Source organism: Oncorhynchus mykiss, chromosome 12, assembly GCF_057628025.1.
Source record: "Oncorhynchus mykiss isolate SJ-2025 chromosome 12, ASM5762802v1, whole genome shotgun sequence".
Classification (NCBI taxonomy): Eukaryota; Metazoa; Chordata; class Actinopteri; order Salmoniformes; family Salmonidae; genus Oncorhynchus; species Oncorhynchus mykiss.
In genome coordinates this window covers 20920657-20948321 of record NC_143033.1, presented here as the reverse complement: position 1 = coordinate 20948321, position 27665 = coordinate 20920657, and the positions used below count along the sequence as shown (strand labels likewise).

Genomic DNA, 27665 nt, shown 5'->3' with positions numbered 1-27665 from the left:
GAGTACACAGTGGCAGAATACCTGACCACTGTGACTGACCCAAAATTAAGGAAAGCTTTGACTATGTACAGACTCAGTGAGCATAGCCTTGCTGTTGAGAAAGGCCGCCGTAGGCAGACATGGCTCTCAAGAGAACACAGATCCACAAAGAATTCGAAAACAAATCCAATTTTGATAAACTCCCATATCTACTGGGTGAAATTCCACAGTGTGCCATCACAGCAGCAAGATTTGTGACCTGTTGCCACGAGAAAAGGGCAACCAGTGAAGAACAAACACCATTGTAAATACAACCCATATTTATGCTTATTTATTTTATCTTGTGTCCTTTAACCATTTGTACATTGTTAAAACACTGTATATATATAATATGACATTTGGATTGTCTTCATTGTTTTGAAACTTCTGTATGTGTAATGTTTACTGTTCATTTTTATTGTTTATTTCACTTTATATATTCACTTTATATATTATCTACCTCACTTGCTTTGCCAATGTTAACACATGTTTCCCATGCCAATAAAGCCCCTTGAATTGAATTGAATTGAATTGAGAGAGAGAGAGAGAGAGAGAAAGAGAGAGAGACAGAGAGAGAGACAGAGAGAGAGAGAGAGAGAGACAGAGAGAGAGAGAGAGAGAGAGAGAGAGAGAGAGAGAGAGAGAGAGAGAGAGAGAGAGAGAGAGAGCATTTGTATTTTAACCATTTGCACATCGTTACAACACTGTATATAGACATGATATGACATCTGCAATGTCTTTATTCTTTTGGAACTTCTGTGAGTGTAGTGTTTACTGTTCATTTTTAATGTTTATTTCACTTTTGTATATTATCTACTTTACTTGCTTTGGCAATGTTAACATCTATCTCGTTGTCTCTCTCTCTCTCTCCATGCCAAAAAAAGCCCATTGAAAATAATTGAATTGAATTGAGAGAGAGAGAGAAAGAGAAAGAGAGTTGTGTCGTGATAAGGTGGGGGCAGAGACAGCAGACTGAGCCAGAGAGTCACTCTATAATCTCCATGCAAACTGGATGAGTGTTCTTCTGCCTCCTCTCCTCCTCCTGCTCCCATTTCTCCTCTTGCCTCACCTCATATATGCCCTCTATAGCCAGCTCCCTCAAAATCCCTCTTCTCCTAAAAAACTACTTGAGCTGAAGGGTTCCAGCCAACACTCACCTGAATTAGGTTAGAGACTAGAGGAGTGTAAGGGTGGTCATGTGATATATAGATGGTTGGTGGTAGAGGGTCTTATCCCATATGATAATGACACTATTTCCCCATTCACTGCCATCTACTGCTGTAGAAATCTGCTTCTCCTCCCTCTCCTCTCTTCACGAGGAGGAGTAGAGAGGAGAGAGAGTGGAGAGAGGAGAGAGAGTGGGGGAAACACATGGCTGATTCCTTCAGGTTCAGGAGCTTTACACAGTCTGTTTATACAGACAAACAGACACTAAGCACACTGATGTCCTACACAGCAGCTTAGAACTCATACAACATTTACATGTGGACCGACAGGCAGTGAGAGAGAGACGTACATTTGGGTGTGTTTGTGACTTCTTGAGCGTCTGTGTGTGTGTACATGCACACGTCTGTGTGTCTGCATGTGTGTATATGAGTGTGTATGAGCCTTTTTTTGTGTGTGCCTGTGTGTGCCTGTGTGTGTGTGTGTGTGTTTGTGTGAGTGTGAGTGTGAGTGTGAGTGTGAGTGTGAGTGTGAGTGTGTGTGTGTGTGTGTGTGTGTGTGTGTGTGTGTGTGTGTGTGTGTGTGTGTGTGTGAGAGAGTGTGAGTGTGAGTGTGTGTCTGCGTTTGTGAGTGAGAGAGAGCGCTACATAGATGAAGAGAGATGGGTTAAGGGTAGTCATGAAGTTGGGAGAATATCACACAGAGTAGTATAGTGAAAATCAATAGGCGTAATAATAAAAAGGGCCAGTATTCTCTTTGGGCGTGCCAGAATTAGTCATTTATTCTGCTCACTCACTCTGTTTAAGAACACGCTGCTGCCTGACTCTGAGACTCTGAGGAAGGCTTTAGTCTCTTAGCCTGGTCTCATAGACAAGACATAACATAGTAAATTCAATCCGGGACAATCAAATTAGTTTGGTATGGTTACCAAACATAACAGGAGGGTGGTTGGGCGTATAATGAAAGGAGGGTGGTTGGGCGTATAATGAAAGGAGGGTGGTTGGGCGTATAATGAAAGGAGGGTGGTTGGCGTATAATGAAAGGAGGGTGGTTGAGCATATAATGAAAGGAGGGTGGTTGGGCATATAATGAAAGGAGGGTGGTTGGGCCTATAATGAAAGGAGGGTGGTTGGGCGTATAATGAAAGGAGGGTGGTTGGGCATATAATGAAAGGAGGGTGGTTGGGCATATAATGAAAGGAGGGTGGTTGAGCGTATAATGAAAGGAGGGTGGTTGGGCGTATAATGAAAGGACGGTGATGGGGAGTATAATGAAAGGAGGGTGGTTGGGTGTATAATGAAAGGACGGTGATGGGGAGTATAATGAAAGGAGGGTGGTTGGGTGTATAATGAAAGGACGGTGATGGGGAGTATAATGAAAGGAGGGTGGTTGGGTGTATAATGAAAGGAGGGTGGTTGGGCGTATAATGAAAGGAGGGTGGTTGGGCGTATAATGAAAGGACGGTGATGGGGAGTATAATGAAAGGAGGGTGGTTGGGTGTATAATGAAAGGAGGGTGGTTGGGCGTATAATGAAAGGAGGGTGGTTGGGAGTATAATGAAAGGAGGGTGGTTGGGCGTATAATGAAAGGACGGTGATGGGGAGTATAATGAAAGGAGGGTGGTTGGGTGTATAATGAAAGGAGGGTGGTTGGGCGTATAATGAAAGGAGGGTGGTTGGGCGTATAATGAAAGGAGGGTAGTTGAGCGTATAATGAAAGGAGGGTGGTTGGGTGTATAATGAAAGGAGGGTGGTTGGGAGTATAATGAAAGGAGGGTGGTTGGGCGTATAATGAAAGGACGGTGATGGTGAGTATAATGAAAGGAGGGTGGTTGGGTGTATAATGAAAGGAGGGTGGTTGGGCGTATAATGAAAGGAGGGTGGTTGGGCGTATAATGAAAGGAGGGTAGTTGAGCGTATAATGAAAGGAGGGTGGTTGGGCGTATAATGAAAGGAGGGTGATTGGGCGTATAATGAAAGGAGGGTGGTTGGGCGTATAATGAAAGGAGGGTGGTTGGGCATATAATGAAAGGAGGGTGGTTGGGGGTGTAATGAAAGGAGGGTGGTTGGGTGTATAATGAAAGGAGGGTGGTTGGGCGTATAATGAAAGGAGGGTGGTTGGGCGTATAATGAAAGGAGGGTGGTTGGGTGTATAATGAAAGGAGGGTGGTTGGGTGTATAATGAAAGGAAGGTGGTTGGGCGTATAATGAAAGGAGGGTGGTTGGGCGGTTGGGCGTATAATGAAAGGAGGGTGGTTGGGCGTATAATGAAAGGAGGGTGGTTGAGCGTATAATGAAAGGAGGGTGGTTGAGCGTATAATGAAAGGAGGGTGGTTGGGCGTATAATGAAAGGAGGGTGGTTGGGCGTATAATGAAAGGAGGGTGATGGGGAGTATAATGAAAGGAGGGTGGTTGAGCGTATAATGAAGGGAGGATGGTTGGGCGTATAATGAAAGGAGGGTGGTTGAGCGTATAATGAAAGGAGGGTGGTTGGGAGTATAATGAAAGGAGGATGGTTGGGCATATAATGAAAGGAGGGTGGTTGGGCATCTAATGAAAGGAGGGTGGTTGGGCGTATAATGAAAGGAGGGTGGTTGGGCGTATAATGAAAGGAGGGTGATGGGGAGTATAATGAAAGGAGGGTGGTTGAGCGTATAATGAAGGGAGGATGGTTGGGCATATAATGAAAGGAGGGTGGTTGGGCATCTAATGAAAGGAGGGTGGTTGGGCGTATAATGAAAGGAGGGTGGTTGGGCGTATAATGAAAGGAGGGTGATGGGGAGTATAATGAAAGGAGGGTGGTTGAGCGTATAATGAAGGGAGGATGGTTGGGCATATAATGAAAGGAGGGTGGTTGGGCATCTAATGAAAGGAGGGTGGTTGGGCGTATAATGAAAGGAGGGTGGTTGGGCATATAATGAAAGGAGGGTGGTTGGGCATATAATGAAAGGAGGGTGGTTGAGCGTATAATGAAAGGAGGGTGGTTGGGCGTATAATGAAAGGAGGGTGATGGGGAGTATAATGAAAGGAGGGTGGTTGAGCGTATAATGAAAGGAGGGTGGTTGGGCGTATAATGAAAGGAGGGTGATTGGGCGTATAATGAAAGGAGGGTGGTTGGGCGTATAATGAAAGGAGGGTGGTTGAGCGTATAATGAAAGGAGGGTGGTTGGGCATATAATGAAAGGAGGGTGGTTGGGCGTATAATGGAAGGAGGGTGGTTGGGCATATAATGAAAGTAGGGTGGTTGGGCGTATAATGAAAGGAGGGTGGTTGGGCGTATAATGAAAGGAGGGTGGTTGGGCATATAATGAAAGGAGGGTGGTTGGGCGTATAATGAAAGGAGGGTGGTTGGGCCTATAATGAAAGGAGGGTGGTTGGGTATATAATGAAAGGAGGGTGGTTGGGCATATAATGAAAGGAGGGTGGTTGGGCATATAATAAAAGAAGGGTGGTTGGGCGTATAATGAAAGGAGGGTGGTTGGCGTATAATGAAAGGAGGGTGGTTGGGTGTATAATGAAAGGAGGGTGGTTGGGCGTATAATGAAAGGAGGGTGGTTGGGCATATAATGAAAGAAGGGTGGTTGGGTGTATAATGAAAGGAGGGTGGTTGGGTGTATAATGAAAGGAGGGTGGTTGGGCGTATAATGAAAGGAGGGTGGTTGGGCGTATATTGAAAGGAGGGTGGTTGGGCGTATAATGAAAGGAGGGTGGTTGGGCGTATAATGAAAGGATGGTGGTTGGGCGTATAATGAAAGGAGGGTGGTTGGGTGTATAATGAAAGGAGGGTGGTTGGGTGTATAATGAAAGGAGGGTGGTTGGGCGTATAATGAAAGGAGGGTGGTTGGCGTATAATGAAAGGAGGGTGGTTGGGTGTATAATGAAAGGAGGGTGGTTGGGCGTATAATGAAAGGAGGGTGGTTGGGCGTATAATGAAAGGAGGGTGGTTGGGCATATAATGAAAGGAGGGTGGTTGGGCGGTTGGGCGTATAATGAAAGGAGGGTGGTTGGGCGTATAATGAAAGGAGGGTGGATGGGTGTATAATGAAAGGAGGGTGGTTGGGCGTATAATGAAAGGAGGGTGATTGGGCGTATAATGAAAGGAGGGTGGTTGGGTGTATAATGAAAGGAGGGTGGTTGGGCGTATAATGAAAGGAGGGTGGTTGGGCGTATAATGAAAGGAGGGTGATTGGGCGTATAATGAAAGGAGGGTGGTTGGGTGTATAATGAAAGGAGGGTGGTTGGGCGTATAATGAAAGGAGGGTGGTTGGGCGTATAATGAAAGGAGGGTGGTTGGGCGTATAATGAAAGGAGGGTGGTTGGGCGGTTGGGCGTATAATGAAAGGAGGGTGGTTGGGCGTATAATGAAAGGAGGGTGGATGGGTGTATAATGAAAGGAGGGTGGTTGGGCGTATAATGAAAGGAGGGTGATTGGGCGTATAATGAAAGGAGGGTGGTTGGGTGTATAATGAAAGGAGGGTGGTTGGGCGTATAATGAAAGGAGGGTGGTTGGGCGTATAATGAAAGGAGGGTGATTGGGCGTATAATGAAAGGAGGGTGGTTGGGTGTATAATGAAAGGAGGGTGGTTGGGCGTATAATGAAAGGAGGGTGGTTGGGCGTATAATGAAAGGAGGGTGGTTGGGCGTATAATGAAAGGAGGGTGGTTGGGTGTATAACGCGAAAATGTATCAACCCAAAGTTGTGTGTTCGCATCTCATCACGAACAACTTTAGCATTTGAGCTACTTAGCAACTTTTCAATGACATACTACTTTTTAGCTACTTAGCATGTTAGCTAACCCTTCCCCTAACCCTACTTTACATAGGACTATGGGAAGTACATATTGTACATGTTGTATTTTCATACCATATCGTACATTTTGTAAATTCATAACATATCGTACCAAATGTAATTCGTAACATATCATTTGAAATGGATGATGGACACCCACAAATGAATACATACCATACGAAACGTAACATATCATGCTAAATGGAGTATATCGGATTTATGTACAGAACAATCCAAACGCTCTGAGACCAGGTTGAGTATCTACATAGCACAAGCAGCAGGCTGATCAAGCATGTCATCCACATGTCATCCACATGTCATCCAGCTTGATCCCAGGAACGGTAGTTGCTGCTTTTGCAACAGCTAATGGGGATCCTAATAAAATAACAAATAACAAATGTTCATATTCAGACTGGACCAATCTCTACTGCAATCATCTTGACTAGTTAATATGATGAGGAAAACATGTACTGTATTCACACTCCTAACAATATAGGATGCCAGCTAGTGATTGTTCTGTAGAATTCTGGGACTTCAAACAAAAGGTGGCTGCTTATCTTTGTGAATCAATGTGATCGTTACAGGGACTTTATGTCTCTTCAGAGGGGACTGAGGTCAGATCGTGACATCATGCCCTGACATCATGCATTCGCTCAACTAGAACTATTACTAATATTTACTCTGTCAAATATGAGATTGTTTCATTACAGTTCTGACTACACACATGGAGGGGCTGAAATATACTTCTGGGATCATAACTCATGCAAACGAACCACTCCTTACTGATGCCATTATAGTGATTAGTGATCTGAGATGTCACCATCCCATCTCACACCCACTCACTGTCCATTAGTATGATACAAAATTATTTTCCAATCTGTCCCATTAAACGATAGCTGGTGTGGTGCTCTGAGTCTGGATGGAACCATTGGAGATGATTCATTATTAAAGCAATCATTAGCACTGGCTAGCGTTAGCTCCTTTTATTGATCAGTCAATGACAAGCAGCAGTCACTGAGGGGGGAGGAGGGGAGGATGGGGTAAGTAAGTACCCTGATTATCTGCCGCCCAAATGAAGAGCACCACTCCTGCTTGATGCTACCAGACATAACTCTTACAGGATGGATGGTGAGCTGTCTATCTCCAGTGTGTCTTACACTGCTACTCTTCTCATACATATAATTAACTCTCAGCTCATTTGTTCAAATCAATGGCTACAGGTCACTGGAGCCTAGAGCTAGATATCAGCGTGGGTACAGCTCTCAGCACTAGGCATCTAATGGGTTATCATTTTGACCATCTGCATACAGTAGGTGTTCCTACCTTATGCAAACATAGGTAGCTACAGTTTTTATTAGATCAAAATAATAAAAGTTAGTCTGGGTCTTTGAAAAGCACTATTCAAAATACTATAATATCCTGATCTAAATGTATCAATCAAACTCAAATCCGAGCACGATGGAAATCATATTTGGTAACGACGAAAAATCTCCCTGCCAGCGTTTGAGAGGTGAGATCAATGGTGCACGTCTAACGTGGGTGTTCCTCTAGTGAGGCGGCACTGCATGACTTCTAAAGCAGGGCCATGGTAGAGCACAGCACTAATGATGCTGTTCCTCAGCCTGGGTAGGAAGGAGAGGCAGGAGATGCAGCAACCCACTAGTCCCTCTGTTTCTATTTCTGCACTCTGATACAATGATACATATACAGGAGATACAGACAGAGGTAGAGAGGCTTTGGCTGGAGCCTGCTGTCTGATTGACAACACAACATGCCCTGCTTCCCCTTCAATCTCTTCTTCACTCACCCTCTCGATGTCTTGCTCTCTCCTGCTTTCTATTTCTCTCCATCTCTCTCCATCGCTCTCTCTCTATAAATGTATTTTCAATTTCAATTGAAGGGTTTTATTGGCATGGAAAATATATGTTAACATTGCCAAAGAGTAGCCCTCTCCACCACTCTCTCTCCATCTTGCAGTCTCTCTCCATCATCCATATCTCTCTCTCTCTCTCTCTCTCTCTCTCTCTCTCCTGTTGTCGATAAACGGAGAGAGCGAGAGAGAGAAAGGGAGCGGGAGAGACAGAGAGAGAGCGAGAGAGAGAAAGAGAGAGAGAGAGAGAGAGAGAGCTGTGTCATGATAAATGGGCATCAGATAATATTTCCTGCAGAAGTTCCAGCAGTTCCAGTATTGACCAGGGCCTCATGGCCAACCTCTCCTCTTTCTGGGCTCCTCTTCTGTCAATCTGGGGAAATCAGAGACGACTGGAGTGGGCTGAGAATGAGAGTGAGAGTGAGAGTGAGAGTGAGAGACAGAGACAGAGAGACAGAGAGACAGAGAGACAGAGAGAGAGAGACAGAGAGAGAATGAGAGAGAGAGAGAGTCTGCATAGCCTGTGGGCTTCAGTGCGGGGAGTGTGGTTTGTGTATGTGTAGGTGTGGGTGCGCGTGTGTATGGTTGAATGAGTGTGGGTAGCCTCTGGGGCTGGGTTTGTGGAGCGTGGTGTGGGTATGCTGTGTGGGTTGGTTTGCTTGTAGATGTTTTTAGCAAATACGATTTCTGACATGATGGCAAGGGGGCATCACTGCTAACCTCTTCTTTTTAACCTCTTCTCTTCTAATGTCAACGCTGCAAAACACTTCTTCACAGTCTTCATAACAGTTCAAGTACAGCCCCATGTCAAAATGAAAAGATAATGGATGTTTGAAGTTCTCTGACTGTTTTCATATCTGCTCTGGTATACAGTGGGGAGAACAAGTATTTGATACACTGCCGATTTTGCAGGTTTTCCTACTTACAAAGCATGTAGAGGTCTGTAATTTTTATCATAGGTACACTTCAACTGTGAGAGACAGAATCTAAAACAGAAATCCAGAAAATCACATTGTATGATTTGTAAGTAATTCATTTGCATTTTATTGCATGACATAAGTATTTGATCACCTACCAACCAGTAAGAATTCCGGCTCTCACAGATAATTTTTCTTTAAGAAGCCCTCCTGTTCTCCACTCATTACCTGTATTAACTGCACCTGTTTGAACTCGTTACCTGTATAAAAGACACCTGTCCACACACTCAATCAAACAGACTCCAACCTCTCCACAATGGCCAAGACCAGAGAGCTGTGTAAGGACATCAGGGATAAAATTGTAGACCTGCACAAGGCTGGGATGGGCTACAGGACAATAGGCAAGCAGCTTGGTGAGAAGGCAACAACTTTTGGTGCAATTATTAGAAAATGGAAGAAGTTCAAGATGACGGTCAATCACCCTTGGTCTGGGGCTCCATGCAAGATCTCACCTCGTGGGGCATCAATGATCATGAGGAAGGTGAGGGATCAGCCCAGAACTACACGGCGGGACCTGGTCAATGACCTGAAGAGAGCTGGGACCACAGTCTCAAAGAAAACCATTAGTAACACACTACGCCGTCACGGATTAAAATCCTGCAGCGAACGCAAGATCCCCCTGCTCAAGCCAGCGCATGTCCAGGCCCGTCTGATGTTTGCAATGACCCTCTGGATGATCCAGAGGAGGAATGGGAGAAGGTTATGTGGTCTGATGAGACAAAAATAGAGCTTTTTGGTCTAAACTCCACTCGCCGTGTTTGGAGGAAAAAGAAGGATGAGTACAACCTCAAAACACCATCCCAACCGTGAAGCATGGAGGTGGAAACATCATTCTTTGGGGATGCTTTTCTGCAAAGGGGACAGGACGACTGCACCATCTTGAGGGGAGGATGGATGGAGCCATGTATGGCGAGATTTTGGCCAACAACCTCCTTCTCTCAGTAAGAGCATTGAAGATGGGTCGTGGCTGGGTCTTCCAGCATGACAACGATCCGAAACACACAGCCAAGGCAACTAAGGAGTGGCTCCGTAAGAAGCATCTCAAGGTCCCGGAGTGGCCTAGCCAGTCTCCAAACCTGAACCCAATAGAAAATCTTTGGAGGGAGCTGAAAGTCCGTATTGCCCAGCGACAGCCCCGAAACCTGAAGGATCTGGAGAAGTGGGCCAAAATCCCTGCTGCAGTGTGTGCAAACCTGGTCAAGAACTACAGGAAACATATGATCTCTGTAATTGCAAACAAAGGTTTCTGTACCAAATATTAAGTTCTGCTTTTCTGATGTATCAAATACTTATGTCATGCAATAAAATGCAAATTAATTACTTAAAAATCATACAATGTGATTTTCTGGATTTTTGTTTTAGATTCCGTCTCTCACAGTTGAAGTGTACCTATGATAAAAATGACAGCTTTGTAAGTAGGAAAACCTGCAAAATCGGCAGTGTGTCAAATACTTGTTCTCCCCACTGTATATATACTGAGTGAACAAAAACTGATCTTTCCATGACATAGACTGACCAGGTGAAAGCTATGATCCCTTATTGATGTCACCTGTTAAATCCACTTCAATCAGTGTAGATGAAGTGGAGGAGACAGGTTAAAGAATGATTTTTAAGCCTTGAGACATGGAGTGTGTGTGTGTGCCATTCAGCGGGTGAATGGGCAAGATCAAATATTTAAGTGCCTTTGAACGGGGTATGGTATAGATGCCAGCTACACCGGTTTGAGTGTGTCAAGAACTGCAATGGGTTTTTCACACTCAATAGTTGCCCGTGTGTATCAAGAATGGTCCACCACCCAAAGGACTTCCAAGGACTTGACACAACTGTGGAAAGCATTGGAGTCGACATGGACCAGCATCCCTGTGGAACAAGTTTGACACCTTGAACTGAGGCTGTTCTGAGGGGAAAAGGGGGTGCAACTAAATATCAGGAAGGTGTTCCTAATGTTTTGATCAGTCAGTGTGTATAGTATCTGTGTGTGTGTGTTGCTCTGTTTGGAACATGTTGAAGTATGTTCCACCCTGATGTCTGTTTATTTAAAGAAAGCATGCATGTGAGAGGGGGAATTGAGAGAGTCTGTGCACATATGTGATTATGCGTATGTGTGTGTGTGCAGGGATGTGTGTGTGCCTGTGGGTGCAGGGATGTGTGTATGTGTGCCAGTGGGTGCAGGGATGTGTGTGTGTGTGTGTGTGTGTATTCCAGTGAGTGCAGCGATGTGTGTGTGTCTCTCGGATTAAAGAGGGTAAATGCTGTGTGATTGCTACCTGTGGGCTACAAAAAGAAGTCAATTTCCCCCGTTGGCAGCTGAATACAGCCAATCAGCCGAATGGTGCTGTGTGTAATGTCTGTGGAGCCCAGAGGAGCAGGCTTTAGTCAGAAACAGCCTCAGCCCCTCCACTCTGGGATTCACCATTCAACCTTTACATGAGTGGGGGCTAAACACACCACACACCTGCACACATCCAAACATACTGTATGCACGTACATGCAAGCACACATATTCACACACGAACGTGCATATGCATATGCGCATGCACGCACGCACACACACACACACACACACGAGCGAGAGGTAAGCAGAAAGGACTGACAAACAGAGAAAGAGATGGAGAATGGACGTCTGCCTTGGTAAGCAGAAGATCCAGTCTCTTTCTGTTGGACTATCTACAGGCCAGGACTGTCTACTGTGCTCACTGGGTCTGAAGTCCTTCACCAGGGTGTGTGTATGAACATATCTGAATGCTGCTATGACTTGGTTTCTGAGAGTTGGGGTGGGGGTGAGGGTGGGGGTGGGGATGAGGGTGGAGGTGAGGGTGAGGGTGGGGGTGAGGGTGGTTAGGGTGGGGGTGAGGGTGGGGGTGAGGGTGGGGGTGGGGATGAGGGTGGGGGTGAGGGTGGGGATGAGGGTGGGGTTGGGGATGAGGGTGGGGATGAGAGTTGGGGTGGAGGTGAGGGTGGGGGTGAGAGTGGGGATGAGAGTTGAGATGTGGATGAGAGTATGGATGAGAGTTGGGGTGGGGGTGGGAATGAGGGTGTGGGTTCAGGGCAGGGGTGGGGATGAGGGTGGGGGTGAGAGTTGGGGAGGGGATGAGAGTTGGGGTGGGGATGAGAGTTGGGGTGGGGGTGAGGGTGGGGGTGAGGGTGGGGTGAGGGTGAGGATGAGGGTGTGGAGGACTTGCGTCAGACATAAGGGTTTAGCATCAAACAATATTCACTCACACTGATAATGACTGATGTAAAGAGAAACAGTAGGAGAGAAGAAGAGAGCGATAGAAGAAAAGGGAATTGAGTGAGGAGATAAGGACACAGATAGAGAGAGAGAGAGGGAGAGAAAGAGAGAGAGAGAGAGAGAGAGAGAGAGAGAGAGAGAAGATAAGGACAGAGAGAGATAAAGAGAGAGAGAAAGAGAGTAGTGTCTGAAGGAGAACAGTATGCCTCTGTCTGTGTTGTGTCTCAGTCTTAATGATGTCCAGTTTCAACTCTTTCAGACAGAGCCTCTGCAGTGACAGACTAGTATTGGTGCAGCCCTGTGTTAAAATATCTCTTTCAGTTTAACAAGACTGTCGCTATGCTACAAAAATCCTATTCTCATTAACCGTGTGTGTGTGGATGTGTATGTGTCAGCGTGTGCGTGTGTGTGTGTTCTAGGGGTGTGGTAAAGGGCATAGTAAAGTTTTCACTGAATAATTCATCTCCTTGATTTTCTGACCGAACTGCGTAGCTGAAGGGTGAGTCTGGGTCTGTTTGTCTCAGTGTCTGTGCTGTCTGTTCGACTTCAACCATGATGATCTTTTTTGTTCATGTTTAAAGGTTTGGTCCATGTTGATCATTAAATGCACTCCAGGGTTGATAAAATGTTGTCCACAGGACACACCACAACCAGATACAGTGCATATGAGAAAAACATTCACACTGGTAGTTTTACTGACCCGAGTTCTCGTCCACCCTCTCCTCTACGGTGTGTTCTTTCTGGTGGACCCACTCGCTGTTGCATTTGAAGTAGATCTGAGTGGCGGGCGTGGCCTTGCAGTAGAGATTGACAGGTTTGTTCTTGACGATGTACGCCTCCTCGGGCTCCATCAGGAACACTGGGAGGGGCTCCGGAGGGTCCGAGGGGAAGGTCTCTGGCAGATCACCCAATCCCATGAAGTCATCATCATCTCTCACTGCAGAAAGAGACGAAGGAGAGAGAGAGTGAGGAAGAAGGGAGAGAGAGAGAGAGAGGAAGGAGAGAGACGAAGGATAGAGAGAGAGAGGAAGGAGAGAGAGAAAAAGGAGAGAGAGGAAGGAGAGAGAGAGAGAGAGAGAGAGAGAGAGAGGGGAAGGAGAGGGCAAGAGAAAGCGAGAGAGAGGGAGAGAGAGAGAGAGAGAGAGAGAGAGAGAGAGAGAGAGGAGAGGGAGAGAGAGAGAGAGAGGAAGGAGAGAGAGCGAGAAAGAGAGGAAGGCGAGAGAGGGAGGAAGGAGAGTGCGTGAGAGAGAGAGAGAGAGAGAGGGGAGAGAGAGAGAGAGAGAGAGAGAGAGAGAGAGAGAGAGAGAGGAGAGAGAAGAAGGAGAGAGGAAGGAGAGCGCAAGAGAGAGAGAGAGAGAGGAGAGAGAGAGAGAGAGAGAGAGAGAGAGAGAGAGAGAGATAAAGGAGAGAGAGAAGAAGGAGAGAGAGGAAGGAGAGAGAAAGAAAGGAGAGGGGGGGTGGAAATAAAACAAGAGGATAATGTGTTATTACCATCATCTTTGCATGGGATTATTGTATCCCACTTTGCACACAGTGGCATCCCTATATTTGATGGTCCTGAATGTTTAGACAGGTGTATTTTAGAGTCCAGGAAGGTTCTGGGATTCTTCCCAGGCAGACAGGATTTAAACACCAGTCTGGCTGCCCTAACCTCATGCAGTTACTGCTGTCTACTGACTGGGAAGGAGGGAAGAGATAATGTGAGATGATGAGAACCAGGGGGTTCAGGGGTTGAGAGGGAGGAGAAGAAGAAGGCCAGGTGAAACGTTCTCACACACAGGATATCTAACGACGACGACCCCAGGCTTTTGGCCCCTTTTAGTCCATTCCTGGGATAGTTCAGCTGCAGACAGATATACGCTTCCCTGTAATTACAGGTCTCTTTCATCCCCTATCTTAAATGACACAAGAACACACACACACACACACACGCACACGCATGCACATGCACGCGCGCACGCACACACGCACACGCACACACACACACATACATACACACACACACACAAACTCACACACAAGTTCCCGACTCCTTGAAGAGGGAAAGATGAAGCCCATTCGACACTCCATTTGTCACCTCCAGAACGGTTCTATTCTTACCATCGAACCGGTGGACATCAATTATTCACCAGTCTACCCGAAAGAATCCAGTGTGTCAGAGAGAGACACAGAGAAAAGGAGAGGGTGAAACAGAATGAGAGAAATAAAGGACAGAGACAGAGAGAGAGAGGGTGAAGCAGAGAGAGAGAGAGCCAGAGAAAGAGAGAGAGAGAGTGAGAAAAAGAGAAAGAGAGCGATGGAGAGATATGGTGACACAGAGACAGAGAGGAATAGCATAAAGGTTTATCAGCACCATCAGTAATTCTTCCATGTCCCTCTATCTCTCCTCTCTCTCTCTCCCTCTCTCTCTCTCCTCTCTCTCTCTCTCTCTCTCCTCTCTCTCTCTCTCTCTCCTCTCTCTCTCCTCTCTCCTCTCTCACCTCTCTCTCTCTCTCTCTCTCTCCTCTCTCTCTCTCCTCTCTCGCTCTCTCTCTCTCTCTCTCTCTCTCTCTCTCTCTCTCTCTCTGTGGTGTCCAGACATACTGGAGCCTTGTTGTCTGCATCAGGCCTCCAGGTCTCCCAGACAGACGCTGCTGCTGTCTGAGCAGTAAATAGTGCCTGTGTGGATATTTATCTTTCCTCTCATGATCTCTAGCTAACATTCTAATGTTATCTCCTCTCTCTCTGCCATAGATTGGAGCTGATTGCTCTGACAATAAAGGCTGGAGGTGTCCTCAATCATCCAAGCCCTCGATTAGAAAACTACCAGGTTAGTGTGTGTGCGCTTGTGTGTTTGTGTGTGTGGATGTGTGTGTGTGTATGCACTGGACCATGTGTGCATGCATGTGTGTCTGAGTGTGTGTGTGCGGAGCAGTGTGTCTGCTATTCATCACCATGGGTGCTAAATCACTCCTCTCTATCCTCAGCTCCTGATATAGTGCTAATTGAGGAGTAGCAGTAAACTCTGAGTGACCTTTAACCCCTTACCTGTGACCTCTCTTCCTCACAGGTGTGTGTGGATGGGTTGAGTGCTCAGTACTCACCACGAGTCACGACATGCAGGAGAGGAGAGCTGTGCTGGGTGTGGGTTGATGCACTTCAATTCTCACTAAATGGCTAATAACTACACACACTTTCCTCTCCAAGGGCAATCTATAGAGACTATTCTCCACTATTACAATATATTGTATCAGAACTTTTGGAGGTAGCTTACAGTGCACCTTGGCTATGGCCCACTCTCCACCCAGGCCCAGGGACCCTGAACCAGAAACAATGGAAGAAAGCCGAGGAACCTCATTAAAGAAAGTGTTAGCCTCCTTTCACCCTCTACTGCTTCTATCTCTCTATCTCTTTCCTTCCCTCGCTCCCTCTCCCTCCCTCTGTGTCTGACCGTTGGGCTGGAGTTCAGAAACAAGCATGAAAGAATTCAGAACGTTGTTCCACACGCACACACACACACACGCGCGCACGCACGCACGCACGCACGCACACACACACACACACACAATACACTCTGGAATGCATCAACTTCTAGAGTGTAAGAAATCCTAAATACAAGGGAATGGTTGCAGCCCTCCAGTGAAAAACAGCCCATAAATGGAAAAAGAAACCACATGATACTTGAAAGACCCTGACTCTTAAACAATCTGACTGGCCCTCGCACTCTAGTCAATAGAATATAGAACAAGAACAAGCTCAAAGAGTAGTTCTATCTCCATTTCTCTCTACTTCCATCTCTCTTTTCCTCTCTCAGTTTCTCAGTTCCTCCCTCTGCTCTAACGCACCAACAGCGCACACTCCACTGCAGCATGAGGTTGGAATAATACTGTGAAATTGTGAAAATTATAATAATTCCCTTTTAGTGTAAGAGCTGTTTTGGCCTTCCATGGTGACATCACCATGTGGTAAATGAGTTAATAGACCAATAGGAACGAGAGTTTCAAACCTCTCTGCCAGTAATATATTTTCAGTTTACCCCCTAATCAAACCACTTTAAGACAGTTCTAGCAAAATTCTTGCTTGAGAAATGTCTCTTTGCTAAGAAGCTTTTCTTGTTTGTTTTTGACCATTTTCACTGAAAACAATCACATAAAGGTACTTAATTGAGATTAAATCAGCTGACGATATTGCCTGGCCTTGGTGCTTTGATGGTCATAGAGGCCCAATGGGATGGACTTCTATCTGTTCTGCTAACACCAAAGTGATCTGAGAGCCAGACTGATGCCCTGCCTCCATGGCTACAGTGCTTCGGCTGACACTGCGGCGCCCACCCAACAGTCACACTGGACGTGTGAAACAGGAAACACAACAGAACAAGAGGACACACTCAGACAGAGAGAAGAAGAAGGAAAAAACTGTAGCTAGACTTCCGACTCCAAACAACAGCTAGCTAATCGCCTGTAAGAATCATTTTGTCTGTATCTGATAGTTTCGTAAATGACTGCATAACTTACTGTCATACTTATTGGGTTCAAAATAATTATGCTGAGAAACATGGTTTTTTTGTTGACTTGTTTAGACTCATAACTTTTCTGTAATAATCTATTTAATAAACCATATGCCTAAACTGTTTTATATGCAATATACTGTCAAGCATTTCCTCGACTAGATTTCAATATGCTAGTTTTTAATTGCTTCCATATTTTAGAGTGTTTACATTTTATTCAACTGCTATTTTCTTCGATAATTGGAGGTGTTTCCTAATTTGTATTATGTGTCTTATTACTGAATATTTCAAGACCCCAATTGAATATTACTTGAATGTTATATTAAGTTTAAACTAGTAAATCCCTCACCATTGAGAGTACACTGTAAGGAATACAACTAAATATTAAGTGTGTTTTGGAGGACAACGAATGGAACGTGTTACAGTAATTCATAACTTACCTGCCTATTACACCGTCCGAAGCAGAGGCATTATGATCAGGAATTCCTCTCCAGAGTAAATACAAAACAAGCTCAGACTATTTCAATCTGAAGCACAGAAGAGGAAATCATTTGTCATGGAAGCCCCTGTAAATGTCAAATATGTTCATGGTGAGATGAAAGGCAGGACTCCCAGCCACCACCCTCCTACAGAGATGAGTGGCTACCATTGACAGTACAGGGACAAGCCGTGTGTGTGTGTGTGTGTGTGTGTGTGTGTGTGTGTGTGTGTGTGTGTGTGTGCGTGCGTGCGTGTGTACGTGTGTGTGTGTCATCATGCAATCAGGTGATCAAGGACAGATGAGCCACATCACACTGTGACAGGCCCTCATTAAACACAATCTGAGATTAAACAGTGAAAGTCACCTAGTAAAATGCTACTTGAGTAAAATACTAAAAGTATTTGGATTTAAATATACTTCAGTACAAGTTTAAATCATTTTTAATTCCTTATATTAAGCAAAGCAGACAGCCACATTTCTATTTTTATTTTTACAGATAGCCAGGGGGCACACTCCAACACTCAGACATCATTTACAAACCAAGCATGTGTTTAGTGAGTCTGCCAGATCAGAGGCAGTAGTGATGACCAGGGATGTTCTCTTGATAAGTGTGTGAATTTAACAATTTTCCTGTCCTGTTAAGCTTTCAAAATGTAACGAGTACTTTTGTGTGTCAGGGAAAATGTAGGGAGTAAAAAGTACATACATTTCCTTAGGAATGTAGTGAAGTAAAAGTAAAAGTTGTCAAAAAAAGAAATAGTAAAGTAAAGTAAAGTAAAGATACCCCAAAAAACTACTTAAGTAGTACTTGAAAGTATTTTTACTTAAGTACTTTACACCAGTGCCCGTCCGGAATAGAGAGCATGTGCCCTGCAGGCCTTTAGTTCAGAGAAATGAAAAGCTCCTGTTAAAAGCTAATGGACCTGTCAATTAAGGGAGGTTTCCCTATGCTGCTAGATGCTACTTTGTGTATCACGGAGACCTTCAGTGGCCTTTCTTTCCTTTGAATGCAGCAGTGAAATGTCCCTGTGTCTGTCTGTACAGTTGTGGTCAAAAGTTTTGAGAATGACACAAATATTAATTTCCACAAAGTTTGCTGCTTCAGTGTCTTTAGTTATTTTTGTCAGATGTTACTATGGAATACTGAAGTATAATTACAAGCATTTCATAAGTGTCAAAGGCTTTTATTGACAATTACATGAAGTTGATGCAAAGAGTCAATATTTGCAGTGTTGACCCTTCTTTTTCAAGACCTGAAATCTGCTCTGGCAGGCTGTCAATTAACTTCTGGGCCACATCCTGACTGATGGCAGCCCATTCTTGCATAATTAATGCTTGGAGTTTGTCAGAATTTGAGGATTGATCACAAATTCTCAATGGGATTAAGGTCTGGGGAGTTTCCTGGCCATGGACACAAAATATTGATGTTTTGTTCCCCGAGCCACTTAGTTATCACTTTTGCCTTATGGCAAGGTGCTCCATCATGGTGGAAAAGGCATTGTTTGTCTCCAAACTGTTCCTGGATGGTTGGGAGAAGTTGCTCTCGGAGGATGTGTTGGTACCATTCTTTATTCATGGCTGTGTTCTTAGGCAAAATTGTGAGTGAGCACACTCCCTTGGCTGAGAAGCAACCCCACACATGAATGGTCTCAGGATGCTTTACTGTTGGCATGACACAGGACTGATGGTAGCGTTCACCTTGTCTTCTCCGGGCAAGCTTTTTTTCCGGATGCCCCAAACAATCAGAAAGGGGATTCATCAGAGAAAATGACTTTACCCCAGTCCTCAGCAGCTCAATCCCTGTACCTTTTGCAGAATATCAGTCTGTCCCTGATGTTTTTCCTGGAGAGAAGTGGCTTCTTTGCTGCCCTTCTTGACACCAGACCATCCTCCAAAAGTCTTCACTTCACTGTGCGTGCAGATGCACTCACACCTGCCTGCTGCCATTCCTGAGCAAGCTCTGTACTGGTGGTGCCCTGATCCCGCAGCTGACTCAACTTTAGGAGATGGTCCTGGTGCTTGTTGGACTTTCTTGGGCGCCCTGAAGCCTTATAAACAACAATTGAACAGCTCTCCTTGAAGTTCTTGATGATCCTATAGATGGTTGATTTAGGAGCAATCTTACTGGCAGCAATATCCTTGCCTGTCAAGCCCTTTTTGTGCAAAGCAATGATGACGGCACGTGTTTCCTTGCAGGTAACCATGGCTGACAGAAGAAGAACAATGATTCCAAGCACCACCCTCCTTTTGAAACCTCCAGTCTGTTATTCAAACTCAATCACAGTGTCTCCTGACCCCTCCTGTCTCAGCCTCCAGTATTTATGCTGCAGTAGTTTATGTGTCGGGGGGCTAGGGTCAGTTTGTTATATCTGGAGTACTTCTCCTGTCCTATTCGGTGTCCTGTGTGAATCTAAGTGTGCATTCTCTAATTCTCTCCTTCTCTCTTTCTTTCTCTCTCTCGGAGGACCTGAGCCCTAGGACCATGCCCCAGGACTACCTGACATGATGACTCCTTGCTGTCCCCAGTCCACCTGGCCGTGCTGCTGCTCCTGTTTCAACTGACCTGAGCCCTAGGACCATGCCCCAGGACTACCTGACATGATGACTCCTTGCTGTCCCCAGTCCACCTGACCGTGCTGCTGCTCCAGTTTCAACTGTTCTGCCTTATTATTATTTGACCATGCTGGTCATTTATGAACATTTGAACATCTTGGCCATGTTCTGTTATAATCTCCACCCGGCACAGCCAGAAGAGGACTGGCCACCCCACATAGCCTGGTTCCTCTCTAGGTTTCTTCCTAGGTTTTGGCCTTTCTAGGGAGTTTTTCCTAGCCACCGTGCTTCTACACCTGCATTGCTTGCTGTTTGGGGTTTTAGGCTGTGTTTCTGTACAGCACTTTGAGATATCAGCTGATGTACGAAGGGCTATATAAATACATTTGATTTGATTTGATTTGAATCAGCATGATAGAGTGATCTCCAGCCTTGTCCTCGTCAACACTCACACCTGTGTTAACGAGAGAATCAATGACATGATGTCAGCTGGTCCTTTTGTGGCAGATTTGAAATCCAGTGGACATGTTTTTGGGGGGATTTAGTTCATTTGCATGGCAAAGAGGGACTTGGCAATTCATCTGATCCTTCTTCATAACATTCTGGAGAATATGCAAATTGCCATCATACAAACTGAGGCAGCAGACTTTGTGAAAATTCGTATTTGTGTCATGCTCAAAACTTTTGGCCACGACTGTACACTGTAAAAAAATAAATAAAGATTCAGTCAAAATGACTTGTTTATCTAGCCAAGTCAACTAAATTTGCTACATTTGTTGAGTTGACAAAAAAAAGTTAAGTTGAGTTTAGTCAGCTCACAGAAAAGTAAAAACGTATTAAATCAAATTGAGTTAGCAAAAGAAGATGTGGGGAGTAATAGAAGCAGACTTCAGTGGGTCTCAGTCCCAACAGAAATACAGTACTGTAAATCAAGGGATTACTTTATGAAAGGAGAAGTGAACTGTGAATTTATGCAGACAGTATCCCGACATATAAAGTGCCTTCCAAAAGTATTCATACCCCTTGACTTATTCCACATTTTGTTGTGTTACAGCCTGAATTCAAAATGGATTCAATATTTTTTTATTACCTGTTTACACGCAATACCCCATATTAGAATCACCTTGTAACGTGTGAGCTGGGAGCCGGGAAGCAAGTTCAGTGAGTGAAGACGTTTAATGAATGAAACATAATACAAAACAAGAAACACGAACAGCACACAGACATGAAACTGAAACAGAAACAATGACGACTGGGGAAGGAACCAAAGGGAGTGACAGATATAGGGAAGGAACCAAAGGGAGGGACTTATAGAGGGCAGGTAATCAAGGGGGTGATGGAGTCCAGGTGAGCGCAGGTGCGCATAATGATGATGACAGCTGTGTGCCATAACGAGCAGCCTGGTGACCTAGAGGCTGGAGAGGGAGCACACGTGACACAACTTTGGCAACAATTACAGCTGTGAGTCTGGATTGCACATTATTCTTTTTAAAATTCTTCAAGCTCTGTCAAGTTTGTTGTTGATCATTGTTAGACAGCCATTTTCAAGTCTTGCCATAGAATTTCAAGCTGATTCAAGTCAAAACTGTAACTCGGCCACTCAGGAACATTCAATGTAGTCTTGGTGAGCAACTCCAGTGTAGATTTGGCCTTGTGTTTTAGGTTATTGTCCTGCTGAAAGGTGAAGTTGTCTTCCAGTGTCTGTTGGGAAGCAGACTAAACCAATTTTTCCTGTGCTTAGCTGTATTCTGTTTCTTATTATCCTCAAAAAGATCCTTAGTCCTTGTCTATGACAAGCATACCCATAACATGATGCAGTCACCACCATACTTGAAATATGAAGAGTGGTACTCAATGAGGTGTTGTGTTGGATTTGCCCCAAACATAACACTTTGTATTCAGGACATAAAGTACATTTATTTGCCCCAAACATAACACTTTTTATTCAGGACATAAAGTACATGTTTTGCAGTTTTTCTTTAGCGCCTTACTGCAAACAGGATGCATGTTTTGAAATATTTGTTATTCTGTACAGGCTTCCTTCTCTTCATTCTGTCATTAAGGTTAGTACTGTGGACCAAATACAATGTCGTTGATCCATCCTCAGTTTTCTCCTATCACAGCCATTCAACTCTAACTGTTTTAAAGTCACCATTGGCCTCATGGTGAAATCCCTGAGTGGTTTCCTTCCTCTCCGACAACTGAGTTAGGAAGGACGCCTATATCTCTGTAGTGACTGGGTGTGTTGATACACCATCCAAAGTGTAATTAATAACTTCACCATGCTCAAAGAGATATTCAATGTCTGCTTTATTTTTACCAATAGCTGTCCTTCTTTGTGAGGTATTGGAAATCCTCCCTGATCTTTGTGGTAGAATCTGTGTTTGAAATGCACTGCTTGACTGCGGGACCTTACAGATAATTGTATGTCTGGGGTACAGAGATGAGGTAGTCATTCAAAAATAATGTTAAACACTAATATTGTACACAGAGAGAGTCCATGCAACTTATTTAGTGACTTGTTAAGCACATATTTACTCCTGAACTTATTTAGGATTGCCATAACAAAGGGGTTGAATACTTATTGACTCAAGACATTTCAGCTTTTCATTTTTAATTAATTTCACAAAATGTAATCTAAAAACATATTTCCACTTTGCCATTATGGGGTGACACAGTGACACAAAATCTGAAATGAATCATGTTTTTATTCAGGCTGAAACAAAATGTAGAATAGGTCAAGGGGTGTGAATACTTTCTGAAGGCACTGTTGAAGTAGAGTAAGAAACTTTGTATGCAGGATTCATTTCTGAGCTGTCTGAATATGACTCCATTATGCCTGTTTGAGACTACTATATTGCTGAACTAAGTGGCCTTGAGAATGTTTATAATTTGTCTCTATTGGTCTGGGAATGTGTATTGTTTTCCTCTGTCTTTCTGTGGTGTTGCCGTATGTTATATAGTTGCTCTGTATGTGTGATGACAGCTGGTGAATGCTCCTCCCTGACACCATAGTGGAAGATAAGCTCTATTCTATCTCTCCACAAGCAGATTTATTGTCCCCAGGAAGCCACTCTATCAACTGGGCCTCCGTTTCCCCTCCATGAGCGGAGAGTCAAGTGTGAACACGGATGAACGTGGGCATAAATCTTCTCCTTTTCCTTTCCTCCTCTATTCCCCACACACTCCTCTGCTCTTCACTTGGCTGATGCATTCTCTCCTCTCATCCCAACCCTTATTCTTATACTCCTACTGTCCTCCATTCCCCCCTCTCATCTCTCCACTCCTCCTTTCTGTCTGACCGTTTCTCTCTCTTAAAGATGGAAATTCATGAGGGGAAACTGCACCAATGTTTGCCCCCAGCGCATTCCTTATTGTTTTTGTTTTGTTGTTGAAACGAGGAAGGAGCCTCTCATGTCAGAGGGAAAAAAACAGTGTTTGTTGTTTGCAGTAACTTCTTGGTTGTTGTAATATCCCAAACGGACATGGCCGTTTCACCATGAAGGATTCCAGCTTTAAGGACAATGGGCAATACATGTAGTGAGCTGGGGAGAAGGACAAGAGGAATTTCCCCCCCAAGGAATGTTCTACAGTAGGGAATGCTTTTAGGGAAATCCAGTAGGCCTATACAGTGATCTGTAAAGAACTTGAGTCCACCACCATTATCTGGTATAAGACCACGCTGTCATGCAAAGTGTCACAAGACAGTGAGCACTGTCAATCAGAGCCACCTATTATCACCGTGTTCCCAGCACATCTCCCCATTACATTGAGTGAACATAAATCAATGCTAAAGACTCCCTTCAATCAATACTGGCTGTCTTGAAATAAGTAAAGACCAATACTAGACTGGTGGCTCAAATCTATATGGATGACTCTGTTCTCACAAACACAGAAACATTAAAACACTACCATAAACAACCCACACGATGAATGCATATGCTCCCATGCACTCAGCTATCTACTTTCATTTCTCGTCTTCTCCCCCTGTATACACTAATGTAGCCATACACTCAGAGAGAGAGATAGAAAGACAGAGAGAGCTTATTCCCCCCTCTCCCAACACAGACGAGGCTAGGAGCAGCACATATTTATTGGGTAGCATTAGAGGTTCAGTGACCCCTCCCATGTCCTGTGCTCTCTATTGAAGAGTGCTAAACACACTCATATTTCATCCCCTGGGACCATGGGACCCAGGACCGAGAGAGACAGAGAGGTGGGGGGAGGGAGAAAGAGAGAGAGGAGGAGAGAGAGAAAGGGGGGGGAAGAGAGAGAGAGAAAGACTGAGTTGAGTAAACCAAATGAATAATTCAATCTGGTGCTTCAAGAGTAGTCCAATTCATGCATCTTATCTTAAACAGAGTAAGTGATGTAATTGCAAAAATGTATCTGCAAAAATTGATTTTGCCCACCTCAGCATGGCAGTGTGCGAGGCGGGAGAGCTGCAGCAGTAGTGGGATGGGCGAGTGGGCCTGGAGATAAGCGTAGAAAATGTGCTAAATGAGAAATGGACATGCTTTCGATAAACTTCACTCTGTTTCTCACTCCTACCTATTTCTCTTTCCTCTCTCTCTCTTTCTTTCTCTCCCTCCACATTCCTTTTTCTCTTTCCTCTCCATCTCTCTATATGTTCTCTCTCACCTCTCTCTGTCTCTCTCTCAGATTAAAAGGTTTTTCATTAGGAAGCCAGGACAGATCGCCTGGTGCTTTCAGATCAAGGACAGAAATAGCAAAACACAATATCAGAAATGCCCAGCACAAACAGCCAGTTGAAATGACTAAAAACACCAATATGGCCACCTCATTTCTGTCTAGTTCTTTATTTTACATACAGTACAGTTCCATTTCTCTTTCTCTCTCTGTAATTATTTTTCTCTCTCTGCCCCCCCCCCCTTCTCTCCCTTTCTCTTTTTGTACATTGAGTGCATGATTTCAAGCCCCCTATATGAAGTTTTATTCCAAAACGCTATATATTAATTTTCAGAAACGTTGGTAAATTTAATTGTATTGTTTAAAGAAATTATGAAAGAGATTGGTGTGTTTTCTCACTATCTAATCATGGCATGAGGTTGTCAATGACAAACATGTATTTGTTTCAAATCTATCACTTACTGGTTTCATTTCAGAGAGACAAATTTGCAAAATGCAATATATGTGGCTCACTCTCAGAGAAATAAGTTGTACTGCTATAGGTTTTACACAGTCAAATGTAACCATTGTATTCAAAGAAATGTACAAATTATACATTTGTGACATCAATATTTTAAAAAATGTATTCAATACAGTAATATGCGTTCTGTATGTAAAACTATTACATTTGACATTTCAGTCATTTATCAGATTCTATTATCCAGAGAGACTTACAGTGAGTGCATTCATCTTAAGATAACTCATTTAAATATACAGGATACAAAAAATACATTCCAGCTAAACAACATATATATAGCATTTTGCAATAAAACACATTTTCATACACATCTAAAATCTTTAAATTAAAAATCTGAGAACAGTAATATTTTACACACACAAATCAAGGAACCCATGGGGAATCATTTCTGATGAAAAAAGAAATGTGAAAAATGCATGGATAATAAAGTCTTCATATAAACGTTGACCCAGCCCTTCACCCTCCACCCACTCCAGCTCTCTGGTCTTTCTCTGGCAGTCGGCCATCTTTGCATTCCAGAGCCATAGGACCTGGACCTCATCCAACTGATCTCATGGTGCCAGAGATGACAAGGTCACGGTGGTCAGATAATGACCCTAACCAGAAAAACGAGAGCAGCATAGACTGTTGTTTCGCACAGGCCAGGGCAGGCTCTGAGAGACTGTGATGGCTGAAGAGATGGATGAGTGATCTACTTCATACAGACAGGCAGACAGGCAGAGAGAGAGAGAGAGAGAGATTGGCAAGTAGCGGTTAGAATGTGTTCTTAACTGGCTTGCCTAGTTAAATAAAGGTTAAATTCAACATCAATAAAACACCAGTAACTGAAAGGTTGCTAGTTTGAATCCCCGAGCCGTTGATAATGGCAGACCCTGGCAGTGACCCCCACTCTACAAGTCACACGTGTATTAATACACACTTGAAATAGGACAAATATAAGCACCCACCATTATTATTATTATTACAGACAGACATACAAGAGAGACAGAGACTGGCAGGAGGACACTGGAAGGCCGAGACACAAAGACCCACTCCCTCATTTCATTACTGGGCCCTTCCTCAGCCCTGCTGGGACCATACGCCACAGAGAAGAACACAGGGAGAGACAGGAAGACTGATCCTGAACCAGCACTGGTAGTTCCTATAAAATACAGTCCAATACACTGCCTCCCTATATGAAATACAGCAACGAAAAATATGCTGCAGGTTAGAAAAGAAAGGGAATCTTTCTGAGGTTTAATTCTGCATTCTGAGGAAATTAATTCCCAGGGTGTCATGGAAACGGAGGCTCACTGTACTGCAGCGGGAATACAAAGGCTATGTGCATAAGCAAGAGGTGGCACAAAAAACTCACTCCAACCCTTCTGCAAAACTCTAGATAGATAACGCTGGATTGATGCATTCAGCTGATTTGTTACAAGGTCAGAATTATTCTGGTTTACAGGAAATATTGGAAATATGGTGTTCTTGACAGTTTTCAAAAAGGGGGATTGCATTTAATCGTGTTTATGCGTTCTTCTGGGATGAGTGATACTGCTGATCATACATTTATAGAAACATGTTTCCCTTTCCTCTCATTTTCTTCCCTTTTTCTCACCATCCTCTTTCCTCTCTCTACTGCAGCTCCCTCTTTCCTCTCTCTACTGTAGCTCCCTCTTTCCTCTCTCTACTGCAGCTCCCTCTTTCCTCTCTCTACTGTAGCTCCCTCTTTCCTCTCTCTACTGCAGCTCCCTCTTTCCTCTCTCTACTGCAGCTCCCTCTTTCCTCTCTCTACTGCAGCTCCCTCTTTCCTCTCTCTACTGCAGCTCCCTCTTTCCTCTCTCTACTGCAGCTCCCTCTTTCCTCTCTCTACTGCAGCTCCCTCTTTCCTCTATCTTTCTGCGCTGCATCACTCTCTCCTCTCCTTCCTTTGCTCTCTCCTGGATGAAAATACATTTTGGTGCTTGATTGGAGAATGATGCTGCTACTTAGAGAGTCGCTCCATCAGTGGTGAGGGAGGAGAGGAAGGGGGAGGAGAGGAAGGGAGGAGAGAAAAGATGGGGAAGAGAAAAGCTCAAGAGGAGTAGTGGCTCCCTGGGGCGCTGTAGTTGTGATGGGTGAGCTGTCAAACGCCCCATTGTCCAAATTACCCAGAAAGCACTGTGTCACCACCCGGGACTAATTTACGATGTGGCGCTGTGCGGCACAGCCATCAGTCTGAGAGAGAGAGTGGGAGGAAGAGGATGGATATTAGGAGGTACTGTGTAGAGCCCCAGGTGAAGCCCCTTACTGACACTCTACAGGAGGGCAGCCAAAGCCAAATAGTCTCACTCTACAGGTCTCCCTCTCAACCCCTAATAAAACACCTAGTGTGGTGTACACCATCTACAGTTCACAGCAGGTTAGGTTGCTCTCTCACTACAGAGTTAACCAGCCTTTCTGACACTGTCACTGCCTAAATGACATGGATGAGATTCTATCTCTGTCTTTGAATGGTAACATTCTCAAATAATGAACACCACCCACATATACAGTAACCACTAGGCTTACTGTTTTAGGACCCCTCCATTGTTGACAGATAGAGGTTCCAGGCCTTGACTAGTCCTTGGCCCTAATAATTGCTGTAGCCCCTGTACCGTCCAGACACTCTGGTGCCCCTGCTGCCCCTGTCTCCTCTTGTCACATGTCAAATCCCTGGGTGCCAAGGGGTGGACGGGGGCAGCACCCTACCCCGGCGTGGGCTGCCAAGCGAATCGGAGGCAGTCAGAGGAGACGTGTCACACTCTCTGACCCCTGGCTGTGCCCAATGGCTGCAGGCGGACCACACAGCACTCTAATTGGCCCAGAGCAGCAGGATGACCAATACCGAGAGGTCTGAGGAACACACATACAGTACACTCACACACATATACCCATGTACACTCACACACATATACCCATGTACACTCAC

General features: G+C 44.6%; 1 protein-coding gene across 4 annotated transcripts in view; it reads right to left on the bottom strand.

Moving 5' to 3' along the window:
• Positions 1 to 27665, bottom strand: part of LOC110537154 (netrin receptor UNC5C) — a 267850-nt gene that overhangs the window by 116177 nt on the left and 124008 nt on the right. For all 4 annotated transcript variants that reach the window (XM_036937159.2, XM_090191973.1, XM_036937158.2 and 1 more), the window contains one exon: positions 12750 to 12986. In XM_036937159.2, coding sequence (XP_036793054.2) covers positions 12750 to 12986 — 237 coding nt within the window. The remainder of the gene's footprint in view (positions 1 to 12749; positions 12987 to 27665) is intronic.